Source organism: Malaclemys terrapin, chromosome 4 (genome assembly GCF_027887155.1).
Source record: "Malaclemys terrapin pileata isolate rMalTer1 chromosome 4, rMalTer1.hap1, whole genome shotgun sequence".
NCBI classification, from domain to species: Eukaryota; Metazoa; Chordata; order Testudines; family Emydidae; genus Malaclemys; species Malaclemys terrapin.
The window spans coordinates 2,031,812-2,058,577 of record NC_071508.1 but is presented as its reverse complement, the minus strand read 5'-3'; the positions used below and the strand labels follow the sequence as shown (position 1 = coordinate 2,058,577).

General features: G+C 54.5%; 2 protein-coding genes across 2 annotated transcripts; both read right to left on the bottom strand.

The window, feature by feature from the left end:
• Window positions 1–4,118: 4,118 nt before the first annotated feature.
• LOC128835524 (tryptase-like) lies at window positions 4,119–7,728 on the bottom strand. The gene is made up of 5 exons (XM_054025055.1): window positions 7,668–7,728; window positions 6,404–6,512; window positions 5,684–5,961; window positions 5,022–5,170; window positions 4,119–4,424 (listed from the first exon to the last, which is right to left on the bottom strand). Exons 1-5 carry the CDS (start codon window positions 7,726–7,728, stop codon window positions 4,119–4,121), a joined length of 903 nt encoding a protein of 300 aa, XP_053881030.1.
• Window positions 7,729–15,241: 7,513 nt separating this feature from the next.
• Window positions 15,242–26,766, bottom strand: LOC128835523 (serine protease 27-like). The gene is made up of 6 exons (XM_054025054.1): window positions 26,751–26,766; window positions 18,518–18,544; window positions 17,728–17,872; window positions 17,141–17,418; window positions 16,458–16,609; window positions 15,242–15,469 (listed from the first exon to the last, which is right to left on the bottom strand). Exons 1-6 carry the CDS (start codon window positions 26,764–26,766, stop codon window positions 15,242–15,244), a joined length of 846 nt encoding a protein of 281 aa, XP_053881029.1.

Here is a 26,766-nt window from a genome sequence, read left to right as displayed (position 1 = left end):
ACAGACAGATCTCAACACCAGTCAAGTACGGGCAACCTGGGGTCCCCCACCTGGGTTACTCACCCATCAAAACAGTGAGCAGCTGACACCACCCATTGGGCTCAGATGAGGGATTTTGTGCAGATGTGGACTCCATTTTTGCACTGCACAAACCGGGGGAGCCATGTTAACATGGGACAAGGCTGACATCTCCCCCTGCTCTAACCACTAGATCCCACTTCCCTCCCAGAACCAGGGACGGAACCCAGGAGCCCCGAGTCTTTTCCTGGCTGGTCTCAATTCTCCTCAGCACCTGTGCAGGGAACAGAAATAGGGCTGCAGTGCACACCTCGTCCACTGTTCCCATACCTCCTCCCATAGTCTCCACCCCAAGCCACACGTGGCTACCAAGTGTCAGTAGGTTTCAGAGTGACACCAGCATGAGATGAAGGGGGGCTGCTCCAAGCTCTCTCAGGGCCACACCGTTTTTTTCCACCCAGCCAAGCCCACAGGAGCTCTGGCTCAGGACAGCCCAACGCAGCCTCCAGCGAGAGGAGCCGTCAGCCCCTAGCTTTGAGGCAACGGGTTATAAACCCAGCTGGAGGTGGGAGAAATCAGTGCTGTGACTCAAGCCCGCTCTGTGGGGCCATCCCCAGGTTTTCCCTTTTCTGGAGGTAGCCGGGCCATCTGCTCGGCACCCGGTGCCCCTGGCTGGCCAGTTCTCTGGGCTCAGGATCCCCCCAGCTGGCCCGTTCTTCTGCACCACCCTCCCCACCGCTTCCAGGGACCTGCCCACGCAGCCCGTTTCCAGCCGGCCATGGGCACTGGACAGAGGGCCCGGCCCAGCTACCTCCAGGAAAACGCGGCTACCTCCCGGGAAAACCTGGGCAGGTGGCCACCCAATTGGGGATGGTCTCACAGGGCAGGCCCAAGTCACAACACTGATTTCTCCTCCCCACGGGAACGGCCCGGCAAGGACCAGATCTCAGCTAAGCTGCGTTGGCAAGGTGATCACAATGGTCCTGTCTGGCTTGAGAATCGACGTGTCTGTGTCTGGACTTTTGGATATGGCCCCGGGCGGCCTCCCAGAGATCACAGAAAGACAATTGCAGCAAAGCGCAGGCCTGGCTCCTAGCCCCAATTTCTCCTCCGAAGGGAAACGGCTTGGACCTCAGAGAAACCACCCGGGGCCAATGTGAGGAAACAAGCCAGAAACATCCTGCTGCCGATTCGGCTGCAAACCTCTGGGCCTCACGGCGGACGGGAGGAGACCCAGGGGAGAGCAGTTGTTCCAAACAGCCCCCCACTATACCTGCCCCTCTCCCCTCTTCTGCCCACATGCCCTGCCCCGGCAAACTCCCTGCAATCTCTCTCCTACTTTCCTTTTCACTCCACCTCTCTCTTCGCTGAAGTTTAAGCCCAGATGCCGTGGATCCCCCGTTCCTCTCCTCCCTTCCCCAGCAGGGATCAGCCGCAGAGCGGGCTGGGAGGAGGGAGAGGCGCACACACAACCAGGCTGGGGAGGAGGGAAAGTTAAAGGAAAATAAAAGCAGGTGGCGTTTGCTTTTCCTGCCCATTCACAATATTCCAGTGTCAACAGGAGGAAACTGACACTCAAACCGTGGGAGGAGGGGGATGGACCTGGAGCAGGAAAGCAGCAATCAGGCTGCAGAATGCAAGGGAGGGAGCCACCTCTTAGCTGGGGAGGAAGATGGACTCGCACTTGACACGGCTGGAGTAGCTGAAAACTTTTATTTAGGGAAAAGGGACGTGATTTTTTTCCCTGTGGATCCAAGTAGCTCCCGGGCCGTCTCTCAAGCTGGCAGCATGTTGAAGGAGGGAGAGGTCTAAGCAGTGCAGAGTTGAGTGGGATTCGAAAGGTCCCTTCAAGAACGCAGCACCTTCTTCCTCCCCCGTGGGAAAGACCTTTGAAAATGGCCTTAAATAATCCAAACCAAGAGCCCTGTTCAAATGAGACTGGGCTGGTTATGGCTCCAGCCCCACTGTTGAAACTGCGCGCTGAGTTATACCCAGTACAATCCCACTGAGCCGTGCGTGGCAACCAGGGGTGTAAATCAGGCAGAAAAAAAGCCTGGTGCCTGAATCTAATTATTTTCTTATTAAACTGCACCTCCCAAACACCTCTTTACTTGTCAGGATTAGCGGGAAATGCTCTATTCTAGAGAGAACAAAAGGCCATTTGGGGTTGATGGCCCAGAGCGGTGGCAGGCCAGGGCCTGGATGGGGGCTGGACTCAGCCATTGGTATCAGCTATTTCTTTTTTGTCATTCAAATGGATTTGGGGTCATGGCTGACATCCCAGCCCTCATGTAAAACGCTTCCCAGTGGCCTTTTGACAGGCCCACCGAGCAGAGGTATCTCACTGCCAAGGCCCTATCCCAGGAGGGGAGGAGAGGGGAGGCTGCAGGGTGATCTCCCACCTCCATGCCGCTAGTGGCCAATGCTTGCCACTGCCACGCTGGAGCCCCCACGTTTATTTATTGACAAAATTTGCAGAATTTTAGAATATTGTGCACAGAATTTAATTTTTTGGCGTTGAATTTCCTCAGGAATATGGGGTGCTGGGCAGTTGTGGGGGTCTATGGGGGGGAGATCGCTGGGCAGTGGGGGGGCTGTGACAGGGGCGCTGGGCAGTGGGGGGCTGTGAGGGGGCGCTGGGCAGTGCGGAGGGGCTGGGGGGGAGATCGCTTGGCATAGGGATCTGTGGTGGAGATCTCTGGGTGAGGGGCCACTGGGCATGGGGGTTGCTGGGTATAAGGGGGTGGGGCGTATTGGGCAAGGGGGCAGTGTAGCGGGGCACACTTGCAGTGCAGGGCTGGGTTTGGGGGCGCAGGTGGGAGGGAAGTGCAGGGTTAGGGGTGAATGCAGCACAATGAAACTGTTTTTAATAAAGTGCACGTGGCAAGTTTTCCAATCCGGTCAGCTTCTGTTTGTGTTGCTACGAGCAAGTCGGGGCTAGGGGCACGAGTTCAATAATACCACATAGGGCCCCATAAATCCTAAGGGTGGCTCTGTGGCCAGTCCTATTCCAGTGCCCCAGCCCAGCAGCGAGGCGACAGTCCTGCCTCAGGGCTTGGCTACACTTGAAATGCTGCAGGGGGTCTCTCATCAGCGTAGTTAATCCACCTCCCCGAGAGGCCGTAGCTGGGGCGAAGGGAGAATTCACCCACTGACCTAGAGCTGGCGACACCCGGGATTAGGTCAGTTTAACTTGCCCGGGGGTGTGTGTGGATTTTTCACACCCCTGAGTGACATAGTGATATGGATCGAATTTCCCAGCACAGGCCAGGGGGGTGTCTCTAGCCTGCCCTGAGAGCAAACAGTCCTTTCCCACACACGGGGTAACAATGTGGCATTCAGGGGAAACTGAGGCACAGCTAGAGACCATAAAAATATTTCAGAAAATTCCCACTTTCTCACACTTGGTCTGGGGAGTCAGTGCTGGGCCTGGCACGATGGGGACCCAGGTTTTGGTCGTGGAGGAGGTCTGTGCCCAGGGGCCCTGATCTTGGTCAGTGTCTGTACAGCACCTGACACAACGAGGTCCCCAATCTTGGTCGAGGGAGTCTGTGCAGCACCCGGCGTGATGGGCAGTGCCCGCCCTCTGCCATCCCACCGCTGATACCAAGCCGCGAAGCCCAGGGGAGGCTGTTGCCGTGGCAGGACTGGCCCTAGTTCCAGGTGGCACCAGCTGCTGTAGAGCAGGCCACAGTTGCTGCCAGGAGGAGTCAGAATTTGCAAAACCGATTTATTGACGATTTTCAGAGCACAAGTCCCGAGATCAGAGTGGCTGTGGGGCTCTTCCCCGTCAGCTTCCCAGTCACCCCGGGGTTGCTACAGAGCTGCAGGAAAGGCTGGATGAAACCCCCCACCCGCCCCCTCCCCTCCCCATCCCTGTAGCACCCCTGTGCTTCCATCCACCAGCCTCTGGCAGCCGCGTCCCGCAGACCCCAGCAATGTGGGGCCCACACCCAGTGCTAAAGGGGGTCTATACACACCCCAGCTGGCGGGGGGCTGCCAGCTCTGCTCTCTCTGCCGCTCATGCTTAGGAGGGGGGTTCTGCTCCCATGTTATCTGGGCCGGGGGGTTGGCACGGGTGGGAGCCCCAATGGGGCAGGTCACAGGGCCGTCAGCAGGAGCCCAGCAAGGACCAGTACAGCCAGAGCCGGCACTAGGCATGAGCAGACTAAGCCATTGCTGAGGGACCCCAGTGGGGTAGTACCGGCCCTGGGTACGGCAGGAGAGACGATCGAGAGGCCAGTGTCACCCGTGACATTCTGGATCCAGTTGACATAGACTGGGACCCGGATGTGCACCCCTGGTGGGACGGGTGTGGAGACTGTGCACTTAATCCCCCAGCTGACGATTCCAGCCAAGAGGAAGTTGCCATTCCTTGGACAGACCAGAGGCCCCCCAGAGTCACCCTGGGCTGAGACAGAGGGACATTACGGTCAGAGAGGCTGCCTTCCCACAAAGAGGCTCCTGTTTTTCCTCTACCAGATGCAGGGATAGAACCCAGGAATCCGGACTCCCAGCCACCCCTGCACTAACCCACCAGACCCCACTCCCCTCCAGGAGCTGGGGAGAGAACCCAGGAGTCCTGGCTCCCAGCCCCCCCTGCTCTAACCCACCAGACCCCATTCCCCTCCCAGAGCTGGAGATAAAACCCATTTCTCTCCCATGCCATGTCCTGCTGCAGTGCCGGGGCAGAGCTACCGCCCTTGTTAGATTTGTTTTCTCTGGCATTGAGCTCAGGTTAAGTTTAACCCTCTCAGTTCAGTGGGGCCAGAGCTCAGAGAGTTTCCCCCCATCCTAGAGTGACTTGTGAGATTCCCAGAATGCACTGGTGCTGGGAGCGCTGCTTTCTCCATCAATGAGACGCGGAGCAAGATCAAATTAAAACATGACCCACGTGGGCCTTTTCTGAGAGCGGGGGAGGAAGGGCCAATATTTGCAAACAGAACAATGTGCCAGATAATTTCAAGCAGCCCCAGTGCTGCCCCCTAAGCCAAGTAGTCCACCTTGCAGCTATCGCGATTGACTTCAGACCCAGCGCACAGCATGTCATCTTGGATCCGATGTTTGCAGTCCCGAAAGTGTTCTCTGCAGGTTGACGAGTTGATGAGAGGAACCCGCAACACCTGAAGTGTCTGGGGCGGTGGAAGCATGTCTGGAATGAGAGAGCTGGGGATGGAGCCACTGAGAGGATGGGGGAGCTGGAAAGGACGGGGACGGGCTGGGGAAAATCTCTCCCAGTCAAATGGACTGGCTGAGCGTGTGAGCAACATTGCCTTCTGGGGCTGCAACTCACAGTGCACATAAATTTCACTGTCAGGGGAAAGTCTTTGTGTGTGTGTGTGTAGTGCAGCTCCCTGCTGAAGAGGACTGGGGCAGTGTGTGTGTGCATTGCTGGAGGGGATCAAGGCAGTGTGTGTGTGTGTGTGTGTGTGTGTATGTGTGTGCAGTGGTGCCCCCTGCTGGAGGGGATTGCGACTCTGTGTGTGTGTGTGTGTGTGTGTGTGTGTGTGCGGTTTCCCTCTTGTGGCTACACAGCCCTGTGTGTTCAGAGCTCCGGGGAAGGGCTCTCAGACTCTGGAGGCATTAGCCACCCCTTGGGATAGGGGCTGAATGCCAGCCCCTCCCAATCACCCATTAGATCCATCACATTCCCATCCCCCCTCACCTCCACAGCCCCATCCGATGAGGCCCCAGCCCGTGACCCAGCACTGTTCTCTTGCTGGGAACTGGGTGGAGGGGCCCGGCAGGGAGATGGGGCGGATGGTGTCCCTGAAGTTGACAGGTTCCGTCAGCTGCACCAGGACGATGTCGGCGACGCCCGTGTTCTCATTGTAGTCGGGGTGCCTGACGATGCGACTCACGGGGGATGAGATCCGGGTGGGGGAGGGGTTGGAGAGCTGGTACTCCCCCAGGTTCATGTGATAGGCAGAGACAGGGATAGAGCTGGGAGAGGGGGGACAACACACCTAGGGTTACCATAGTTCAAGTTCCCCAAAAGAGGACACAGCTGGGGGAGGCGGGAGTGAGAGGGGGAGTCGGCGATGGTACAGTTGGGGGTACCGGAAGGGGGTGTGTGTACTGTGAGGTAGTATTTCAGGGGGCTGAGGGAGGTACCTGTGGCCTCACTCTCGAGATGGACAGCAGCTCCAGCTCACCAGTCATCTCTCCCCCACCCCCGCCATTGGGTTTTCCCGGACAGTTCTTCGTTTTTGATCTCCTGCTCTCTGTCCGGGGGTCCCATTGTGCCTGTCCACTGAGGCAGTCCAAGCCCTTACAAGCTAAGACAGAAGATACCAGCTGGAGACAGACAGACAGACGAGGAAGCACCAGGGACCAACGAGACAGTGCTGGTCAATGGCTTTGTTCTCTGCCCACTGTCACTCACCCCTTGCCCTGGTACAGCTTCCCTGTTGGACACTCAGTAGGCAACAGTGTGAGGGTCTCAGCCACAGGTGCCAACTCTTGGGTGCGCCGGGGCTGGAGCACCCCTGGGGCTGGAGCACGCCCAGGGAAAAAAGGGTGGGTGCTGAACACTCACTGGCAGCCCATCAGCTCCCTTCCTTCCCCCCAGCTCCTCCTGCCTGCCAGCAGGCCCCGCCAATCAGTGCCTCCCCCTTCCTCCCAGTGCCTCGTCCACCGTGATCAGCTGTTTCGAGGCATGCAGGAGGTGCTAGGGGGAGGAGGGCGGGCATGGTACACTTGGGGGAGGAGATGGAATTGGGTGAAGAGGTGGGGTGGGGAGGGGGTGGAGTGGGGGCAGGGTTTGGGGCAGAGCCAGCTCGACCCCCCAGCACCTTGGAAAGTCGGGGCCTCTGATCTCAGTATACCGGGCCCCATGTGCTTTAATCCTTTGGCTGAACACAGCCCAGGTGCGGCCCCAGCGAGGTCCCCCAGGTGCCCCTTTGTGTGAGTTTGGAGTTTGAGCATTTTAAAAAAATTTATTGATTTAAATTTTCACAGTTCTGGAAAATGATGAGGTGGGTCTGACAATGGGGGGGGGGGGTCAGACAATAATTATTTCATTACATTGAAATGAATTGAACGCGAAAGCTTTAGAACACAACTTGTCAGCATCCCTTGTTAAACGACACAAAGTCAGGAGCCTTAAAGCAAAGTCTAACAGGTTGTCAAGCGGCCTTTTTCTCACTGCTCCAGTCCCAGAGCACCCAAGAGTTGGCACCTATGGCTGAGACCCTCACTGCGGCTGGCTGCACATTGCAACTGTTACTGATGGAAATATTTCAGGGGGTGGGCGGGTGTGTACACGGTGCTTGTGTGTATGCGCAATGAAGTCTGACTTGTCGGACATGACCCGGGCGGCATCCCAGAGATCACAGAAAGGGGATTGCAGCAAACAGCAGGCCGGGTTCGTAGTGCCGAGTTCTCCTCCAAAGGGAAACAGCTCGGACGTCAGATAAACCACCCGGGGGCCAAAATGGGGAAACGGGTGTAAACATTCTGCTGCGGATTCAACTGCAAATCTCTGGTCCTCGTGGTGGAGGGGAGGCGAGACAAGGGCCCCGATCAGAAGTGCAGGGGGCTTCTCAGCAGAGAGCCACAGGGTTGGGGGGACCCCAAGGGTCATCTAGTCCAACCCCTGCCGAGATGCAGGATTTGTTGTGTCTCAACCACCCAGGACAGATGGTTACGCAGCCTCCTGAAGGAGCGTCCAGACCCTCCCAAGGCATCCTGGGAGTCGGTCCGGTCCATTGTCCGGCTGTTCTTACCCAGCGACTCACCCAGCCGGGGTCTGGCCCAATCACCCCCATCTTCCAGCTACAGGCTAAACTGGGCTGTCCCAACCCAGGGCCCACGTGGGGCTGGCCCAGGGGGGTGGGAGGGGCGGTGCTCCCAGCTGGCCTGGCTGCTGGTGCTGGTGCATGTTACAAGCGAAGAGGGGACCAAAGCATCCCATCTAGAGAGAGTCACAGACATCTAAGGGGGGGCGGCAGATAGCCTGGGGGGGACAAATCTGTCCCTGGGGGGGGGGTAATAGACTGGAAGGGGAGATCCTGCCCCCCCCCCCCCGTTACCTGCCCCCAGCTCGCTCTGTCTAAGCGGAATTGTCTCCGGCAGAAAGGAAAGTAAAACCTCGGCTGGTTTCTCTTTCCTCCTGCCCGCAGCCGGCTCGGACCCCGCAGGAGACGGGCTCCCAGGCGTGGGAGGGGTGGAGCCCGAGGGGAGGCTGTTAATAGCCACTGCTGGTGGGGGCTGGGAGCCAGGACTCCTGAGTTCTATTTCTAGCTTTGGGAGGGGAGTGGGTTAGAGTAGGGGGGGTAGGGAGCCAGGACTCCTGGGTTCTATTTCTAGGTTTGGGAGGGGAGTGGGTTAGAGTAGGGGGGGTAGGGAGCCAGGACTCCTGGGTTCTGTCCCCAGCTTTGGGAGGGGAGTGGGTTAGAGTAGGGGGGGTAGGGAGCCAGGACTCCTGGGTTCTATTTCTAGGTTTGGGAGGGGAGTGGGTTAGAGTAGGGGGGGTAGGGAGCCAGGACTCCTGGGTTCTGTCCCCAGCTTTGGGAGGGATGTCCCAGAGCTCCGTGGTGCTTTTTCCTTCATAAAATGGAGGTAAAATTGATCATCAACACATTTTGCAATCTGTGGGATTTCTTTCCCCTGCCGAAACAGCTCACAGCTGATAACAAGGGTCGCCGAAATCTTTCATCCCTTCTCCTGAAGTGTGGGGGGAGGAGCTCTCTGCTGCCATCTAGCGATAGAAGTGAAGAGCCAGCGGGTGATGAGTTCAGGGACCAACTGCTTGCACCAAATAACCCTTTTCAGGGGATCCTTTTTCAGTGCATGTCATGATCTTAACATGACTGGACACGTCAGGGTTGCAAAAACCTTAGCCAAGCGAAGGGCAAATTTCCGTTGGGTGGCTGTAGAAAACGAAGGCAGGAGATGTGATGCTGCTTGTGAAAAAGATCTCCCCTAAGACAGACAGAGCCAGGATGCGGTGGTAACTTGTTGGGGCACTGATGGGGCGTGTTGCACCTGACGTGGTTTAGGCTTTGCCTGAGACAGGATCTAGCAGCAAACGTTGGCTGGTCACTATGGACAACTTCACAAACTGCCCCCGAGGAAATCCAGAGGTTGGGACAGTAGCCGGGGTCCCAGGGAATGAATCCTTCACCGGGTCCGGGCTCCCAGGTGAGTTATGCACAGACCATGGGTGGAGATTTGAATCCAAAGTGTTTCAACCGGTTGGTGAGATTCTAGGGATCCACCATCAGGGTCGATCTAACTCTCAGGGTCGTTCAGCTCCGGATCAGGCTTCCCAGGGAGGTTGTGGGCTCCCCGTCACTGGAGGCTTTTAAGAGCAAGTTGGACGCACCCCTGTCAGGGCCGGTCTAGATTTACTTGGTCCTGCTTCTGCACAAGAGGCTGGACTAAGTGACCTCTCGAGGTCCCTTCCAGCCCCACAGCTCTCTGGTTCTCCGTAAGGTCACGTGGGGAAACTGTTAGAAGTGGGGCCTGCTCGGGTCCCACAATGCTAGGGGAAGGAAGGGTGAGAGCTCAAAGCTGGATAAACCTTGGGGGGGGGAGGGCCCTCCACAGCACTGACCTGAGTAAACAAAGTGGTGCATAGGATAGAGTTGGGTCCCAGGACTAACCCCAAAGCTACCCAAAGGACCATTTGAGGGCACATCAGGGGGAGGGCAGGATTTCAGCTTGGCAGCCCCCCGAGTCTGAGAACGTCGCTGTGGAAGCTGAGGCTGGAAGGGTTGTGACACTGATGAGTCCCCCAGTGGAACAGACGGGCAGGGACTGGCCCAGCCGGCAGCTCTCGCAGACACAATAGGCGTTCCTCATGGGCCCATTGAACCCAGCCGGGAACCTGGGAGCAGAGTTTGATGCAAAACCATTTTATTTTTGACCACACGTGATGGGGGTGCAGCATCCATATATGCAGTTACATACAGGGGCCACTGTGGAGCTGTAGGAGGGGCTACCTATAAACCCTGCCCCACCTAGACCGCCCATCTCCCAGCGAGCCAATCCCAAACATCCTTGTTCTGCATGTCCAAGCGCTGCCCCATAGAGGTGCTTGGAGCAGTGCCCCTCCTCTCCAAGCAATCAGCTCAGGCTCTCTGCAGACTCAGGCAGCGTTGCTCTCAGTCACACTCAGGGCAGCTCTCCCTTCTCACTGCAATTGGGTCAGGCTCTCTGCAGACTCAGGCATTGCTGATAGGTCTCAGATCCTCTCCCATCTCCATCTCACACTGCCCCAAGACAGTGGAGGGTTTCACTGCTGGGTGAATGGAGGAGGGAGAGATGGGGGGGCATCCCAATGGAAGGGGGGTCACAGTGACATCAAGAGAGTAGTGAAGAGAAGTGTGTAGGTGCTGAAGGAGGGTCTGGCACCATTTATTCCTGAGGTGCTGTTCTCCATGGTGGTGGCTTGGCCCCCGGAGACCACGTGCCCCCATATCCATTCACCATAGGCTACTGTCCGGACATAGACACTGGGACGATTGGGTTGGCCACAGCCATCCCCCCAACTCACAATTCCCATCAGGAACCAGGTCCCATTGTAGTCACAGGCCAGCGGCCCCCCAGAGTCACCCTGGAGGAGCAGAGAAATTGGGATTAGTGAGGGCCTTCCCCCTCGTCCCCATCCCAAAGCATCCACAATCCAGCCCCTTAGGGCTATAGGCATATGAGCCACCCTATGCCCCCCTCCCCATATATTTTGTCCACACCAACATGAGAAGTGAAAGGAACATGGTATGCTTTTCCCACACGCTTTCCCTGAAGGAGGCATTGGTGGTAGAGGTGGTATCCCCCACTACGTCACAGGTGCTGGGGTGGCTGTGTTCTTCCTCTCCTGCCCTACACAGAGACCACTGGCAGAGCTCCCCAGAGCAGTGGGGCTGGGAGTTAACACCCTACATATTGATGCATAGAATATTTTCCCATCTCAGAGCGACTGGCTCAGGCTCTCTGCAGACTCAGGCAGGCCTCAGTTACCCGCTAGTCACATTGTCCCTCTTTTCTACCCAACCACAAAGGTTCAACTATTACTTTAATAAAAAATAAAAGCCGGGGCTCTGCCCTAATCACAGGACTCCAGGAGCTGGGGCTTAGGCATGGCACTGTGAGTCCACCTGCCAACTCAAAGGAAGCTGGGTCCAGAGCTCTGTGGCTGCAGCAGCCGTTGTACTCACTGCAGGCCCTAGATGACGATTTGGGGATCTGCCCCATCCAGCTCGGGAATTCCAGCTGATCGTGTAAAGTCGGTATAATGAAATTGTTGGGCTGTGGAGCCTTCATGTGGAATCCACCATTTCTTGACCGGGGAGGGCTGGGTCAGCAAGGCTAGGAACAATGGTCACTCGTTCGACCTTAAATGGCCACCCATTCAGGCAGACACACCTTGAAAATTGGGTTCTCTGGGATTGGCAGGATCCACCCCTCCAATTCCTCCGCAAGCAGGGGGAAGCAAAAACTCAACCAGGGAGGAGCAAAGACACCAGGTGCTGGGATGGGGACACATTAACTGGAGAGAAGACACACAGAAGCAGGAAACATTGGGCAAAAGCCAGGCAAAGACAGGAAGGATGGAGAGGAGATGGGCAGGCTTTGATAGCTGGGTGGGGATTCTTGTTTAACTGTGGACCAGACAAAGTCAGAGAAAGCTAGCTGAGTGGGGAAAACATCGTGACTTGGAAGAAAAGCCACGAGCTGCGGGGAAAGGATATGGGGCACCCCACGGTACTGTGTCCAAAGCCAAAGCACTGCACACTCCCCAGCAGTGAGGAACCCGAGCCAGGGAAATGCACGTAGGTGGGCTGGATATTTTGTCTAGAGCTGTGTGTTTCTTGTGCTCGTGAGCACAGCTGAGTGACAGTGTTTGGAGGACTAGGTTATTTGCTGAAATATGTAGTTTGGAGTCTACTAAAGCTATTCTCAAATTCAGATTGAATTGGGCAAATAGTTTCAGATGAAAAAACTTGGAAAAGTGGAACCGGTTCTTTGACACATTCCCAACAAAACATTTTCTCTTTTCATTTCAAAGCAGTGCTTTATTTTGAAATTTAGCTAGATTTGTATTTTTTAAGAAAATCTAAATAAAAAGGGATAAAGAAAGAAATCCCATATTTCAACCCTGACAATACCCCTTGCTCTAACCTCCATGATAACCTTCACCCAGTGATACCCTTAACCCTCACCCCATTATAACCTTAGCCCTATGATAACGTTAACTCTTATCCCTAACACCGATGATACCACCTTATCCCCTTTGTTCTAACCCACAATCCACACTCCACTCCCACAGTTGCGATTGGACCCAGAAGTTCTGACTGAGTTTCATTCTCACTGTGCATGCCATGGGCAGGTAAGGATTTTGGCTGGCGCTGAGGATAGCAGAGCTGTTCTGGGATAATGGGCGGAGCTTGGAAATTATGGGTGGAGCTACTGTCACTCATTCCCCTCCACACACGTTCTCAGGGCCCAGCAATGCCTGCGGATATCCCGCCCCCTCACACACACACACACACACACACACACACACATATTAATATCTGTGCCTTTTCTTTCTTCACTCCCTAGGTCAGAGGTTCTCAAACTGGAGGTTGGGACCCCTCAGGGAGTCGTGAGGTCATTACAAGGGGGATCACGAGCTGTCAACCTTCACCTCAAACCCCGCTTGCCTCCAGCATTTATAATGGTGTTAAATATATTAAAAAGTGTGTTTAATTTATAAGGAAGTCGCACTCAGAGCTTGCTGTGTGAAAGGGATCGCCAGTAAAAAAGTTTGAGACCCACTGCCCTAGGTGCTCAGGGGAGTTGGAATCAGACAGGCAAGATACCCACCACAAAACTCCAGCCTCACCTGTCCTGGACATGTGTCATGAGAAAGAGACTGGGAGTCAGGACTCCTGGGTTCAACCCCTGGATCTGGGACAAGAGTGGGAGCTAGTGGGTTAAAACAGGGGGGCCGGGAATCAGGATTCTGGGTTCTTTGTTCATCCCATTGTCATGTTGTCAGGTGCCTACTGACAGGGCAAACCAAAAAACAGGGCAGACACTCCAAACTGGTGATATGTTCTGAGTAATTTCACCAAACCAGTAACAAATGTGACCGACTCACCATGGAGTCACAGACAGTCCCCTTGCACTCTCCAATCTCTCTTGCCACCCAGACAAACTGGATATAGTGATAAATGGTCAGAAAAATCACACCACATTCAGGTTGGTTGCAGTCCCAAGACACCAGTCACTTACCCCAAATCAGTTGGTGCCTTAGATCCTAAACCAAAGACAACACCGGTAGCCAATCCTTGTTAGGGAGGTGATTATCCACCATTCTCTTGCTGTTTCCTTTGACTACCCTAGTTTTACTACTGCGGGTTACTTGTTGCAAAATACTCCTGGTGCAGTCAGCATCCCACTACTGCCACCACCTGTCACAGAGCCATGGGATCCTTTCTACGGTCCCATCTTTGGAACTCTCTCTAGGATGAACCACTTCAATGTGCCCAACCCTCTTGGGGTCTCACTCTTCCTCCAGGGTAAGTCAGGTGGCTTCATCCCCCTCGACTGAACCTCTGGGGCTCCAGCCCTCTTGCTTCACATCGTGAGCTCTGCTTAGCATGTCCAACTGAGCCAGATGCCTGACAGAGACGTATCCAGGCTGCAGGGACTAACACACCTCACCCAGCATTTGCAGCGACACTCACACAGCGCTGTCAAAACTGTCGGGTTAGTCACCTGCCACACAGCACAGGGGGAGGGAGGGTCCTTTGTGGAGCACAGAGAACTGAAGGCTAATGCATGGCCCATTCTGGACAGCCCAGGCACATATCCCCCACAGCCAGTCCTGTGTTCTGGAGCTGGGGGGTGCTTCTCATCTTCCCTGCTGAGAGGTGAGGAAATCCATCTTCCGCCGCGGCGCAGGTTGCCAGGTGTCAACGGCTGGTAGTTGGATTTGCTGTCATCTTCATGGATTCTCCACCGACGTGGGGTCGGCCCGTCCTTTTCCAGTGCCCCGGCCCGGCTCAGACAGCGAGGTGACTGTCACAGCTAAGGACTTGTCTACACTTGAAATGCTGCAGCCGTGGTGCTGTAGCGCTTCAGTGATGCTGCGCCCGACGGCGGTGGGAGGGGTTCTCCTGTCAGTGTAGTTAATCCCCCCCCCAGGGGCGGTAGCTAGGACGATGGGAGAATTCAGTTTAACAGCATTGCTCCGGGGGCGGGGGTTGGGGAAGGATTTTTCACACCCCTTAGGGACATAGTGAAACCGATCGAATTTCCCAGTGTCTCTAGCCTTCCCTGAGAGCAAACAGTCCTTTCCCACACATGGGGTAACAATGCAGCATGCAGGGGAAACTGAGGCACAGCGAGGGACCATAAAAAATATTATAGGACATTCCCACTTTGCCGCACTTGGTCTGGGGAGTCAATGCCATGCCTGGCATGATGGGAACCCAGATTTCAGTTTGGGGGGATCTATGCAGCGCCCAGCATGATGGGGGGGGGGGAGGACGGGACTGACCTCAGTCGACTGAGTTTGTCTGTGCCGTGCCCGGCATGACAGGGGGCCACGTCTCATTTGAGGGGGGTCTGAATAGGGCCAGGCACAACAATAACCTGGATCTTGGTCAGGGTCTGTGCAGCACCTGGCACAATGGGGGCCTCAGTCCTGGCTGGGGAGGGATCTGTGCAGCACACAGCCCCTAAGCTCTGCCATCCCACAGCTAACACCAAGCCGCGGAGCCCGTGGGAGGCTGTGGCAGTGGAAGGACGGGACCTAGCGGGAGGAGGCACCAGCTGGTGCGTGGCTGCTGCCGGGAGGAGACCGAATTTGCAAAGCCGATTTACTGGTGATTTCCAGAGTCCTGGGATCAAAGCGGCTGTGGGGCCTGTCCCCGTCGGCTTCCCAGTCACCCCCAGGGGGCGCTGCAGGGCTGCAGGAAGGGCTGGATATAATCCCCCACCCCTGCGCTCCCCATTCCTATAGGGCCCCTGTGCTTCCATCCACCATCCTCTCCCAGCCGCGTCCCAGAGATCCCAGCAACGTGGGGCCCACACCCGGTGCCAAGGGGGGTCTACAGACACCCCGGCTGGCGGCTCCAATCCCCTTGCAGCTTATGCCCAGATAGAGAAGCCCCTGCCCAGAGGGGGTGAGACACCATCTTAGTGGGGGAAGGGGTGGCTGTGCCCGGTGAGCTGGAGGGAGCATCTGTGCCTGGGGGTGGCATTGATGGAGCCCCCAGAGGGCAGGTCACAGGGCTGTCAGGAGGAGCCCAGCAAGCAGCGGTATGACAGGAGAGAAGGCGGAAGGGTTGGCGCCACCAGTGACCTCCTGGATCCAGTTGGCATAGAACGAGACCTGGATGTACACCCCGGGACTGGGGGTTGAGGAGTCCGTGCAGTTAGCCCCCCAGCTGACGATCCCAGCCAAGAGGAAGTTGCCATTCCTTGGACAGACCAGCGGCCCCCCAGAGTCTCCCTAGGGGAGAGAGAAGGACATTACAGTCAGCCCGGGCCGGCTTCAGCCTTTTTGCTGCCCCAAGTGGCGAAGAAAAAAGAAAAGAAAAAACAAACAAAGAAACACCCGATTGAGCTGTCGCTGAAGTGCCGCCAAAGAGGAACTGAAGGGCCCGCTGCCGAATTGCTGCCGAAGACCCGGACGTGCCACGCCAATAATGGACGGAGTGCCGCCCCTTTCTATTGGCTGCCCCAGGCACCTGCTTCCTTCGCTGGTGCCTGGAGCCGGCCCTGCCATCAGCAAGGTTCATTCCTTTGCCTCCCTTCCCACAAAGAGGCTCCTGTTTTTCCTCCATCAGAGCAGGGAGAGAACCCAGGAATCCTGGCTCCCAGCCCCCCCTACTCTCACCCACCAGACCCCACTCCCCTCCCAGAGCCAGGGACAGAACCCAGGAGTCCTGGCTCCCAGCCCCCCCCTGCTCTCACCCACCAGACCCCACTCCCCTCCCTGAACCAGGGATAGAACCCAGGAGTCCTGGCTTACGGCCCCCCCCGCTCTAACCCAGCAGCCCCCACTCCCCTCCCAGAGCCGGGGAGAGAACCCAGGAGTCCTGGCTTACAGCCACCACCACCCAGCTCTAACCACTAAACCCCACTCTCTTCTTATGACATGTCCTCCTTCCGTGCTGGGGTAGAGCTACCACCGTCACTTGATCTGTTTTCTCTGGTGCTAAGCTCAGGTTAAGTCAGACCTGTCCCAGTTCAGCAGGGTCAGCGCTCGGAGAGTTCCTCTCTCATCCTACAGAGCCTTTTGATATCTCCCAGAATGCACTGCTGCTGGGAGAGCCACTTTCATTGGCAATGAGACGCAGGAGAAGATCAAATTAAAACATCACCCACCTGGGCCTTTTGGGGGAGCGGGGGAGGAAGGGCCAATGTTTGCAAACAGAACAGTGGGCCAGATAATTTCAACCGGCCCAAGCATTGCCCTCACAAGCCAAATAGCCCACCTCGCAGCTATCGCGACTGACTCCTAGGGACCCAGCGCACAGCATGTCCTCTTCGATCCCAAGGCTGCATTCCCCATAGTGTTCTCTGCAGGTCGACACATCGACGAGAGGAACCTGCACCTCCTGGAGTGTCTGGGGCAGCGAAAGCGTATCTGGAATGAGAGAGCTGGAGATGGAGCCACTGGGAGGCCGAGGGAGCTGGAAAGGACGGGGCCGTGCTGGGAAAAATCTCTCTCAATGCAACTTACTGGCCAGGCGTGTGAACAATGTCGCCATCTAGGGGCTGCAACTCACAGTGCACATAAACATCACGGGAGAGTGTTTGTGTGTGTGTGTGTGTATGTGTGTGTGTGTGTGTGTACAATGATGGTGGGGATTGGAGCTGTGTGCGCGCGCGCATGTGTGTGTGCAGTGCTGCCCCCTGCTGGAGGGGATCACGGCTTTGTCTGTGTGTGTGTGTGTGTGTGCAGTGCTGCCCCCTGCTGGAGGGGATCACGGCTCTGTGTGTGTGTATGTGTGTGTGTGTGCGGTTTCCCTCTTGTGGCTACACAGCCCTGTGTGTTCAGAGCTCCGGGGAAGGGCTCTCAGACTCTGGAGGCATTAGCCAGCCCTTGGGATCGGGGCTGAATAGCAGCCCCCCCCAATCACCCATTAGACCCATCACACTCCTATCCCCCCCTCACCTTCACACTCTGACCCAGTGCGGCCCCACCCAGTGACCCAGCACACTGCCCCTGCTGGGAACTGGGTGGAGGGGCCCGGCAGGGAGATGGGGCGGATTTCGTCCGTGAAGGTGACAGGTTCTGTCAGCTGCACCAGGGCGATGTCGGCGATGTTCGTGCTCTCGTTGTAGTCGGGGTGGACGACGATGCGACTCACGGGGGACGAGATCCGGGTGGGGGAGGGGTTGGAGAGCTGGTACTCCCCGAGGTTCATGCGATAGGCGGAGTCAGGGAGAGACCTGGGAGAGGAGGGCAGAAAATACCGATCAAGGGAGGAAGATATGCTGAGAACATAGACAAAAATGCAGCCACCTCAGGGGCAGGGCTGCTGGGGAACAGCCACACAGCAACGTTGCAAGGGGCTGGCTCACCTGGCACTGAGATGCAGCCACCTCTGGGGTGGGGCAGTTGGGGAACAACTGCAGAGTGATACCACATGGGGATGGCTTGACCAGGAACAGGAAATCAGTGAGGGGGCTGAGGCCACAGCCAGATGTCACTGCAAGCCAAGTAAGGGCAGCCTGGGATCCCCTTCCAGGGTTACTCACCGATTGAAGCAGTGAGCCGCTGACACCACCCACTGGGCTGAGATGAGGGATCCTCCACAGATGTGGGCTCCATCTTCCTGCACACTGACCTGCCAGGGCCAGTTACCCTTCTTGGCATCCTGCCCCCCCATGATACGGCTGAACCCTGCACAAACCAGGGGAGCCACGTTAACATGGGACAAGTGCACGTCCCTTGTCCAGAACCCGGCATAGACCCCAGAAGTCCTGACTCCCAGCCCAGCCCCCTCTAACTACTAGGGATAGAACCCTGCCCCCAATTGCTCTAAACACTAGACCCCTCTCCCCTCCCAGAGCGGGGGAGCGAACCCAAGTCCTGGCTCCCAGCCTCATTCTCATACCACATGTCCAGGGCAGGGAAGATTGGAGTTTTGCAGTGGGTGTCTTACCTGTCTGATTCCAACTCCCCTGAGCACCTAGGGAGTGAAGAAAGAGACGGGAAAGATATTAGCATGTGTGTGTGTGTGTGTGCTGGGGGGGTGTGTGTTATGTGCAGGTATTGCTGGGCCCTGAGAAGCTGTGTGCAGGAGAATGAGTGCCAGTAGCTCCACCCATAATTCCCAAGCTCCGCCCATTGCCCCATTGATCGGAGCGGGGCAGCTCAGGACTGAATTCACCAATCTAGATTGGATGGGCCGGGGGATCTATGAAGGGCCAAGGGGTTGGATCCCCCTGTTATTCACTAGCCCAATTCCCTCCCCCACAACCCGTATCTCGCTCCCCTCCCCCTGGGAGTTAGGGGCTGGTCCCTACATCCCCACCCCACACTCACCCTGCAGCAGGGTTATCGCCAGCAGTGCTAGGGCCAGTGGGGAGCGGAGACACCCCATGGTTCAGCCTTCCCCAGGCCTGTCTTGGCTCATGCAGCTGCCTCCACTGCTCCGACCAAAGCCCGACTTCAAGTGGTGGGGCACGTTTTTATGGGTACCTGTGTGCCCCTCCCTGCATCTATAGAGAATAAAGGGGACTGATTTCCTGATCATTCAAACAAGGAAATAAGTGTTGTTAAATTCAACGTGCTGAACAGGTTGTGACCGCTTTCATTCTGCTCTGCCTGATGGCACCCTAGTATGGGCGTCCTGGAAAACCAAACGGAAGCATGTGATGGCCCAGGTGGCTGCCTGGAGGCCGACAGTGATTTTCACTTCCCCATGTTATTGCCAGCTGAGTTTGACAAGCAGAGAGTGACAAAGACGGTACCTAGGTCGGAGATGTGCTTTTTGTGGGGTAAAGGTTATTATTGGGTTAGGGTTATCATGGATTTTAGGGTATTATGGGGTTAAGGTGAAAGTTATCATGGGGTCATGGTTAAGGGTATCATGCGAGTTGGGGTTGAGGTCACAGTGGGATTTAGGTTTAAGTGAAATTTTCCACCCTGTTTTTTTGGCCCTGTCGCCCTTCTCTTGGCATGACTCCAGTGACAATTTGGGGATCTGCCCCATCCAGCTCGGGAATTCCAGCTGATCGTGTAAAGTCGGTATTATGAAATTGTTGGGCTGTGGAGCCTTCGCGTGGAATCCACCATTTCTTGACCAGGGAGGGCTGGGTCAGCAAGGCTAGGGAGAATGTCCATTCGTTAGACCTTAAATGGCCACCCATTCAGACAGACACTCCTTGGAAACTGGGTTCTCTGGGATTGGCAGGATCCACCCCTCCAATTCCTCTGCAAGCAGGGGGAAGCAAAAACTCAACCAGGGAGGAGCAAAGACACCAGGTGCTGGGATGGGGACACATTAACTGGAGAGAAGACACACAGAAGCAGGAAACATTGGGCAAAAGCCAGGCAAAGACAGGAAGGATGGAGAGGAGATGGGCAGGCTTTGATAGCTGGGAGGGGATTCTTGTTTAACTGTGGACCAGACAAAGTCAGAGAAAGCTAGCTGAGTGGGGAAAACATTGTGACTTGGAAGAAAAGCCACGAGCTGCGGGGAAAGGCTATGGGGCACCCCACGGTACTGTGTCCAAAGCCAAAGCACTGCACACTCCCCAGCAGTGAGGAACCCGAGCCAGGGAAATGCACGTAGGTGGGCTGGATATTTTGTCCAGAGCTGTGTGTTTCTTGTGCTCGTGAGCACAGCCGAGGGACATCATTTGGAGGTATCGTTTATTCACTGAAATATGTCGTTTGGGGTCGACCAAAACTTCACATATTCAGATTGAATTCGCCAAATAGTTTCAGATGAAAAAACTTCAGAGAAGTGGAACTGTTTCTTGGACATATTCCAAACGAACCATTTGCACTTTTCACTTCGAAGCAACACTTCCTTTTGAAATTTAGCTAGATTTATATATTTTAAAAAAATCTTAATAAAGAGGGGATTGAGAAAGAAAGAAAGAAAGAAAGAAAGAAAGAAAGAAAGAAAGAAAGAAAGAAAGAAAATTGGAAATGAAACTAAATGAAAACTGGACAATCACAGACCTGGTTTAAGTCGGGGTCTGTGTATTGCCCTGCATGACAGGAGCCCTGATCTCGGCTGTGGTCTGTGCAGCACCTGGCACGACAATGGCAGCCCCGATCGCACTCAGGGTCTATTCAGCTTCTGTCACGATGTCTCCCCCCAACCCCAATCTCAGTTGGTTCTACTCTTTCACTGCTCCTTTGATTAATGAAATGTCTGCTTATAAGGAATGTCGCACCGCTACTTTGATCAGTAACGGTTATCCATCCGCAGATACTGTAACCATAGGCACGTACTCCTTGGGTGTCCAAGGCTGGAGCACCCATGGGGAAAAAGCTCCCCTCACTCCCTGCCCCACCTCCTCCTCCCCCGTGAGCGCGCCGCGTCCCCACTCCTCAGCCTACCTCCTAGCGCTTCCCACCCGGCAGCTGTCTGGCGGCATTAGACGAGGGAGTAGCTGGAGCAGGAGCAGCAGGGAGAGCCCAGGGCCTGTAGCAACACCTCTCTCCTTTCCTCCAGGCCAGAGGGCTACAGGAGGGTGGTGTGGAAAGTCGGAATCTGGTCAAAGGAAACCACCCTGGCCACTGGAGAAAGAGGTGTACTGTTTCCTGACTGACCAGGGCAAGGGCTACCCCACAGCAGTTAGGAAGGTGCTAGAAGCAATTAGGTCAGGCAGACTCCACAAGACACCTGGAACCAATAAAGACCTGATTAGAAGCAATCAAAGGAAACAGCCAATCAGGTCACCTGAAGCCCATTTAGAACTGGCTGGGACTCGTTTAAAAGGAAGCCTCTTCAGCGAGTCTGGCTGGTAGGAGCTGGGAGTAAGGAGGTGTGTTGTGGGAAGACTGGGAGAAGGAAGGTGCGCAGGAAAAGACGTGGGAGAACAAGCGTGGTCAGGTACCAAGGAGGGTGCTAGGAGGGGCCGTTTGGGGAAGTAACCCAGGGAAGAGCTATAGCTCTGGTAGTACAGGAAATATACCTGTTGCCACTGCCAATCAGGGTCCCTGGGCTGGAACCCAGAGAAGAGGGTGGGCCTGGGTTCCCCCCAACCATTCACACACACCCCCATACACACACACACATACACACACACACACTCCCTGAGAAGGAAGGCAGGGACTAAAGAGGGTTCTTACACCGAACCCGTTGACTGGCCGATGATGAAGGTGACTCGGTAAGCTGTAACCCTTGCCTCTAGGAGGGGAGAGAGGCTACACTGATGGTCACAGCAAACCTGTGAGGCAAGCCCTAACTGCCTAGAAGCACAAGACCCCCCGAGGCAAAGCCGGTGCTCTGCCACAGTTGTTTATCACTGTTTGTGTCCACTGCTGCCTTACAGGGGGTTGTTTCAAGCACTTTGCTATAGTCTGTCAGCAAGAGATCCGCGAGCTTATGGTTCTGTGGTTTCCTGTTATGCATCTTGTGCCGGCATCTTACCAGGCTGTGCAAGTTCAGGCCCCTGTATCCTGCTTGCGCTTACAGTGTACCAGACAGATCTGATGTCTGATAGAGACTCCCACAAGCCCCCAGCTCCCACCCTACCCATCCCCACAGCACCCATGTGCTTCCTTCCACCGCCCTCTCCCAGCCGTGTCCCACGGATGCCAGCAATGTGTGGCCCAAACCCACTGCCAAGGGCGGGTCTATGGACACCCCAGCTGGTGCGGAGCCGCTGGCTCTGATCTCCCTTCAGATTTATTAACCACAGAACAATAGATTGTAAGTGATTATAAGTGAAAAGCGTAGAGATCAAAGTTGAATACTGAAGAAATCAAAATAAATTTCCTGTCTGAATTCTACAAACTAAACAGGATTTCAATCAAGCAGCGTCTCACCCTGACAGATGGTACAAACAGAGGAACCACTCTTCCCCAGGTCAAAGTCTTTGTCCTCCAGCTGTCGAGTTCAGGAGAGAGAGGCCAGGTGATGATGTCACTCCCATACTTTTATAGTTTCTTCCAGCTTACTGGAAACATCCCTTTGCTGTGACGTGGGAATGAGACAGTTCCCATTGCTCAAGCGGCCTCCATTGTATATGGTCTATGGGACGGTGGCTTGTTTCCTTGATGGGTGTGGATGAGCCATTAACACTGTCTGACTCTGTGTGGCTACTTCACTGTTGTACCCGAAAGGCTGGTTGTGGGTGCCTCCAACCTCACCAGATATTTCAGTGACATATACAGCGGTATTTCATAACCTCACATAACGTGCCGGCTGGGCAGCTAGGGGAACTGGCAGGAGCTGCGCTATTGATGGTTCATGAATAGCTGGGAGAAGCACTCATGTCACTCACCTGGCTGTGTGCCCACCTGTGGATGGCTGTGTAAGTGCAGTGTCTGCCAGAGGTTTGTAGCTTGATATCGGCATCACAGTGTGAGAGGCACCCCTGGTTGGTGTGTTTGGGAGGGCTCAGTGGCTCCACAGTCCAGTTTGCACTCCAGGGACCAAGTCATAGGGGGTCGCTATTGTCTTTCCATGTTTAACACCCTCCCACCCCTGCCCTCTCGCCGGGGGGCTCTGCTCTCCGACTCCTATCCCCCAGCCCTGTATGTCACCAAGGAAAGAAGGAAGCAGAGAACAGCGGTCCCCTGCCTCACCCTCCAGCAGGGGCAGTGCTAGCAGCAATATGGCCACGGGGAACCCATACACCCCATCATGCTGTCGTCCAAGGAGCAGCCTCCCCAGATGCTATCAGCAGAGGAAGACTGGACTCGGTGCAGCTCCCCGGCCTGGAAATGCTTAAGGACTGCTCGGGAATGAAGGTAACAGGCCGGCATTTATAGGCATCGCCGTGCTGGTGGGGCTATGAAATGCCAGAAATGGTGACGTTTGCCACTCCTCACCCCCCATGCCGCGAGATAAGCAGTGTCAAAGTCCTTTAAAAAACCCATCTCGGACTGTTTCTGGCCCCTCACACACCTGTCTTGTTCCCCAGCCCCACCTCGGCTGGGAGTCACTGAGGGAGCAACTGATTTCGGGGAAAGCAGAACTGAAAGGAATCCAAGCTGATCTGGTGAAGCTGGGGGCACATGGGCAGTCACTGAACTGCTCCCTCGTGAGGCCAATGGGTGGGTCTGATTGTCACGTCCTGGAACAATTAGATCCACTGTGGCAACTCTAACAATGGACTAAAGGAAACAGCAACGGGCACCCTCTGATCAATCCAGTATCTGGGCGCCCATGTGGGCGCTCTTCTTATGGTAAAAGAGGGCCTTGTTCGTCTTCAGCTGAATCCCTGTGCCAAGAGACACAGACTGGTGTTGCATCTTTTTGACCCAAGTGGCTAGTCAAAATTCAGGGCCCTCAGGTCATCCTGGATGGACAGAGAAATTGCTGGAGTCTGCTCTTCTCTTTGCTGCCATCTTGTTTACTTGCAAGGAACCTATGAGTCCTGCTTGTCCAAACCCAGGAGAACCAAGAACGGAAGGAGTTTTCTTAGCTTCCAGCTCCTGCAGCCTCTTTAGCCAGCAGAACCCCAAACTCTCTGTCCAACTTTTCCAATGGTCACACTGTGCTCCCACACTCCTGCCTCTGCTGCTCTCTCTGCTCTCCTCTGTTCTGTTTTTTGTCTCTCCTCAGCTCCCATATGATCTCTCTGCCCCCGCCCCTTCCTAAACCAATCCTCAGTCAAAAGCTCCTGGGAAAGTTCACACCCACCCTTTGTCTGAGGTGGGGCTGTGAAGAAGTAGAAACTTTCTGTCATATATTTGAGGCTGGTGCTGGCCTCAGTTTCCCTCTCTGTTTCCTTCTCATGCATTGTTACCCAGGGGATGCAAAGGGGTTAAAAGCCACTCTTGGTGCAGAACAGGAAACATAGGATGTGTGGGTGATGTAACTGCCTGGGGTGGGGTGACTAGGTCATTACAGGACTGGCTGAAACCGACCCCGATCAGTGGAGGGTTGGTCAAGACAACGGGAGCCCCAAGGATTGAACAAATGACACTGATCCATGGGGCTCTCCGGCAGGTGGAGAGTGTGGACTCAGCAGGGTCCAATGTACAAGGATCATTGAGCCCATGTGGCCAACCCCAAAGAAAAAGGGGGACTAAAGGAAAAGGGGGACCCTTTTTCTTTGGGGTTGGGGGCACTGAAGAGGTTACTCCAAAGGTCTGTATCAAAGCCTGGGTGCAGCACTGATCCTGTGACCCCAGGACAGGAGCTATACCGACTGTTATCTAAATGGAAGGGTGAGTTCAAGCCCGACAACCTCAATGGGGTTTTAACTCAACCCGTAACAAGGTTTCACTCCGCTCAGAAGGCTATCTGTCGCTCCCACCAGTACAGTCTTTGGCCAAGCTGACAGAGGCCTGATAGACAACATGATGGTTTTCTTCCTCTACGCCACCTCTGAGCCATTCCAAAATTTCTGGGAATCTTCTAGGCCCCAATGGCTGGAAACCCACTGTTACGTTGCACTCCATATTCTTTATGGAAATATACTTATGAATATGAATATGACATAACTGGAATACGCTTTATGCAAAATGTGTCATGAGACATGTCATTGGAAAGGTTATAATTTGCTGAATGTGTTCATCCTATTTGTATGCATGTATCATTCCTATATTGGAAGTTAGAAATATGAAGTGTAAATCTAAGTTACGAATATAGTTATGCCAAGCAAGGGCCATTAATGGTACTTCAGGAACTTGATGACTCTTAAGCAAGAAACAATTGGATGTAAATGGATTTGTTTTCCTGTAATTCTGTGGGACGCCTGTGAGGAGGAGGGGAGATGGGCATCCTTGTGAAGACGTGTCTGTGTCACCTCATGCTGGAATCCATCTTGGATTTTATATTTTTCCACAAGGCAAGGGGAAAGTTTAAACGAAGAGACAAAGGATTCCTGCCTTTTTCCAAAACTATATAAGGGTGTGAAGCAGGACAGAGAGGAGTTGGGAGGATACCCCTGCTTACCACCCAAGATGTCTGCTGGAACTGACAGAGATGGAACGGGGGAAGGCTTGGGTCTGGACTAGAAATGAGTCCAGTCTGTGAAAGAAGCTTATTGGAACATCTTTGAGGGTGAGATATTACATGTAACCAGTTTCTTAGTGTATTAAGCTTAGCCTTGCCTGTTCTGTTTTATTTTGCTTAATAATCTACTTTATTCTGTCTGTTATAGTAATTCCTCGCTTAACGCTGTAGTGAGATATCAGGGGAAAGGTTATGATCTGCTAAAAGTCATTTCTCTATCCATACATGCATATCATTAATGCATATGAAGTTATGGGAATTGTGTTGTATGGTTCTCACTAAAACATGCTGTAAATTGGGGAATCAGCCAGATATTAGCTCCCCAGAGGCAACAGCAAGGAAAGTAACCAGTGCCAGGCAAGGTGTCAAAACAACCATCAACACCCATTGTCCAGCAAGGGAGCTACAATTCAATGACTCACCTGCATGAGGCCCCACCAGGGAATTCCTCAACCTTGTCTGGAGACTCAGCAATGCCCCCCAGACATGCCTGGACTTGTGTTCTACAAGCACATGGATTCAGGGTGTTAGAGGGCTTATCCTTCACCCTCCCACTTCTCTGGTCCTTCTTGCGTGAACAGATACCAGAAACATCCGAAGTCTGGAGATGCAAACAATTCAATGTTTATTGGGGTTAGCTTCCAGCAAGCATGAATCCAATTTCCTTTTTTCCTTGTTTTTCCAACTTACTTCCTGTTTACCTCTAATTTATATAGTAAAATTCTTAGCAATACCTTAACCAATCTTTTTACTAAAACTTAACTAGGCAATTAGAAGCAAGAGGAAGTCCAAGGACAGGGTAGACCCATCACTAAATGAAGAGGGGAAAACAATTACAGAAAATGTGGAAATGGCAGAAGTGCTAAATGACTTCTTTGTTTCAGTTTTCACCAAGAAGGTTGCCATAGTGAACGCCAGTGAAAATGGGGTAGGTTCAGATGCTAAAATAGGGAAAGAACAAGTTAAAAGATACTTAGACAAGTTAGATGTCTTCAGGTCAGCAGGGCCTGATGAAATGCATCCTAGAATACTCAAGGAACTGGCTGAGGAGATATCTGAGCCATTAGATATTATCTTTGAAAAGTCATGGAAGACAGGGGAGATTCCAGAATCATAGAATAGAATATCAGGGTTGGAAGGGACCTCAGGAGGTCATGTAGTCCACCCCCCTGCTCAAAGCAGGACCAATCCCCAGACAGATTTTTGCCCCAGATCCCTGAGTGGCTCCCTCAAGGATTGAACTCATAACGCTGGGTTTAGCAGGCCAATACTCAAACCACTGAGCTACCCCAATATAACACAGTCCTTAACAGCCAAAAAATCTCACCATGTTATAGGTAAGACCGCGTTATATCGGGGTAGAGAGAGGAACCGCTCCCCGCCCCAGCTCACCTCTGCTCTGCCTCCGCCTTCTTCCTGAGCGCGCCACTTCCGCTCTGCTTCTCCCTCCCTCCCTCCCTTCCAGGCTTGCCGTGCCAATCAGCTGTTTGGCCCGGCAAGCCTGGGGTGGGGAGAAGCGGAGCAGCAGCGGCGCGCTCAGGGGAGGAGGCAGAGATGAGCTGGAGCGGGGAGTGGTTCCTCTGCACCCCCCATTACTTGCTGTGGTCCTCCCCGGGGACCCCCCACCCCAGCTCACCTCCAT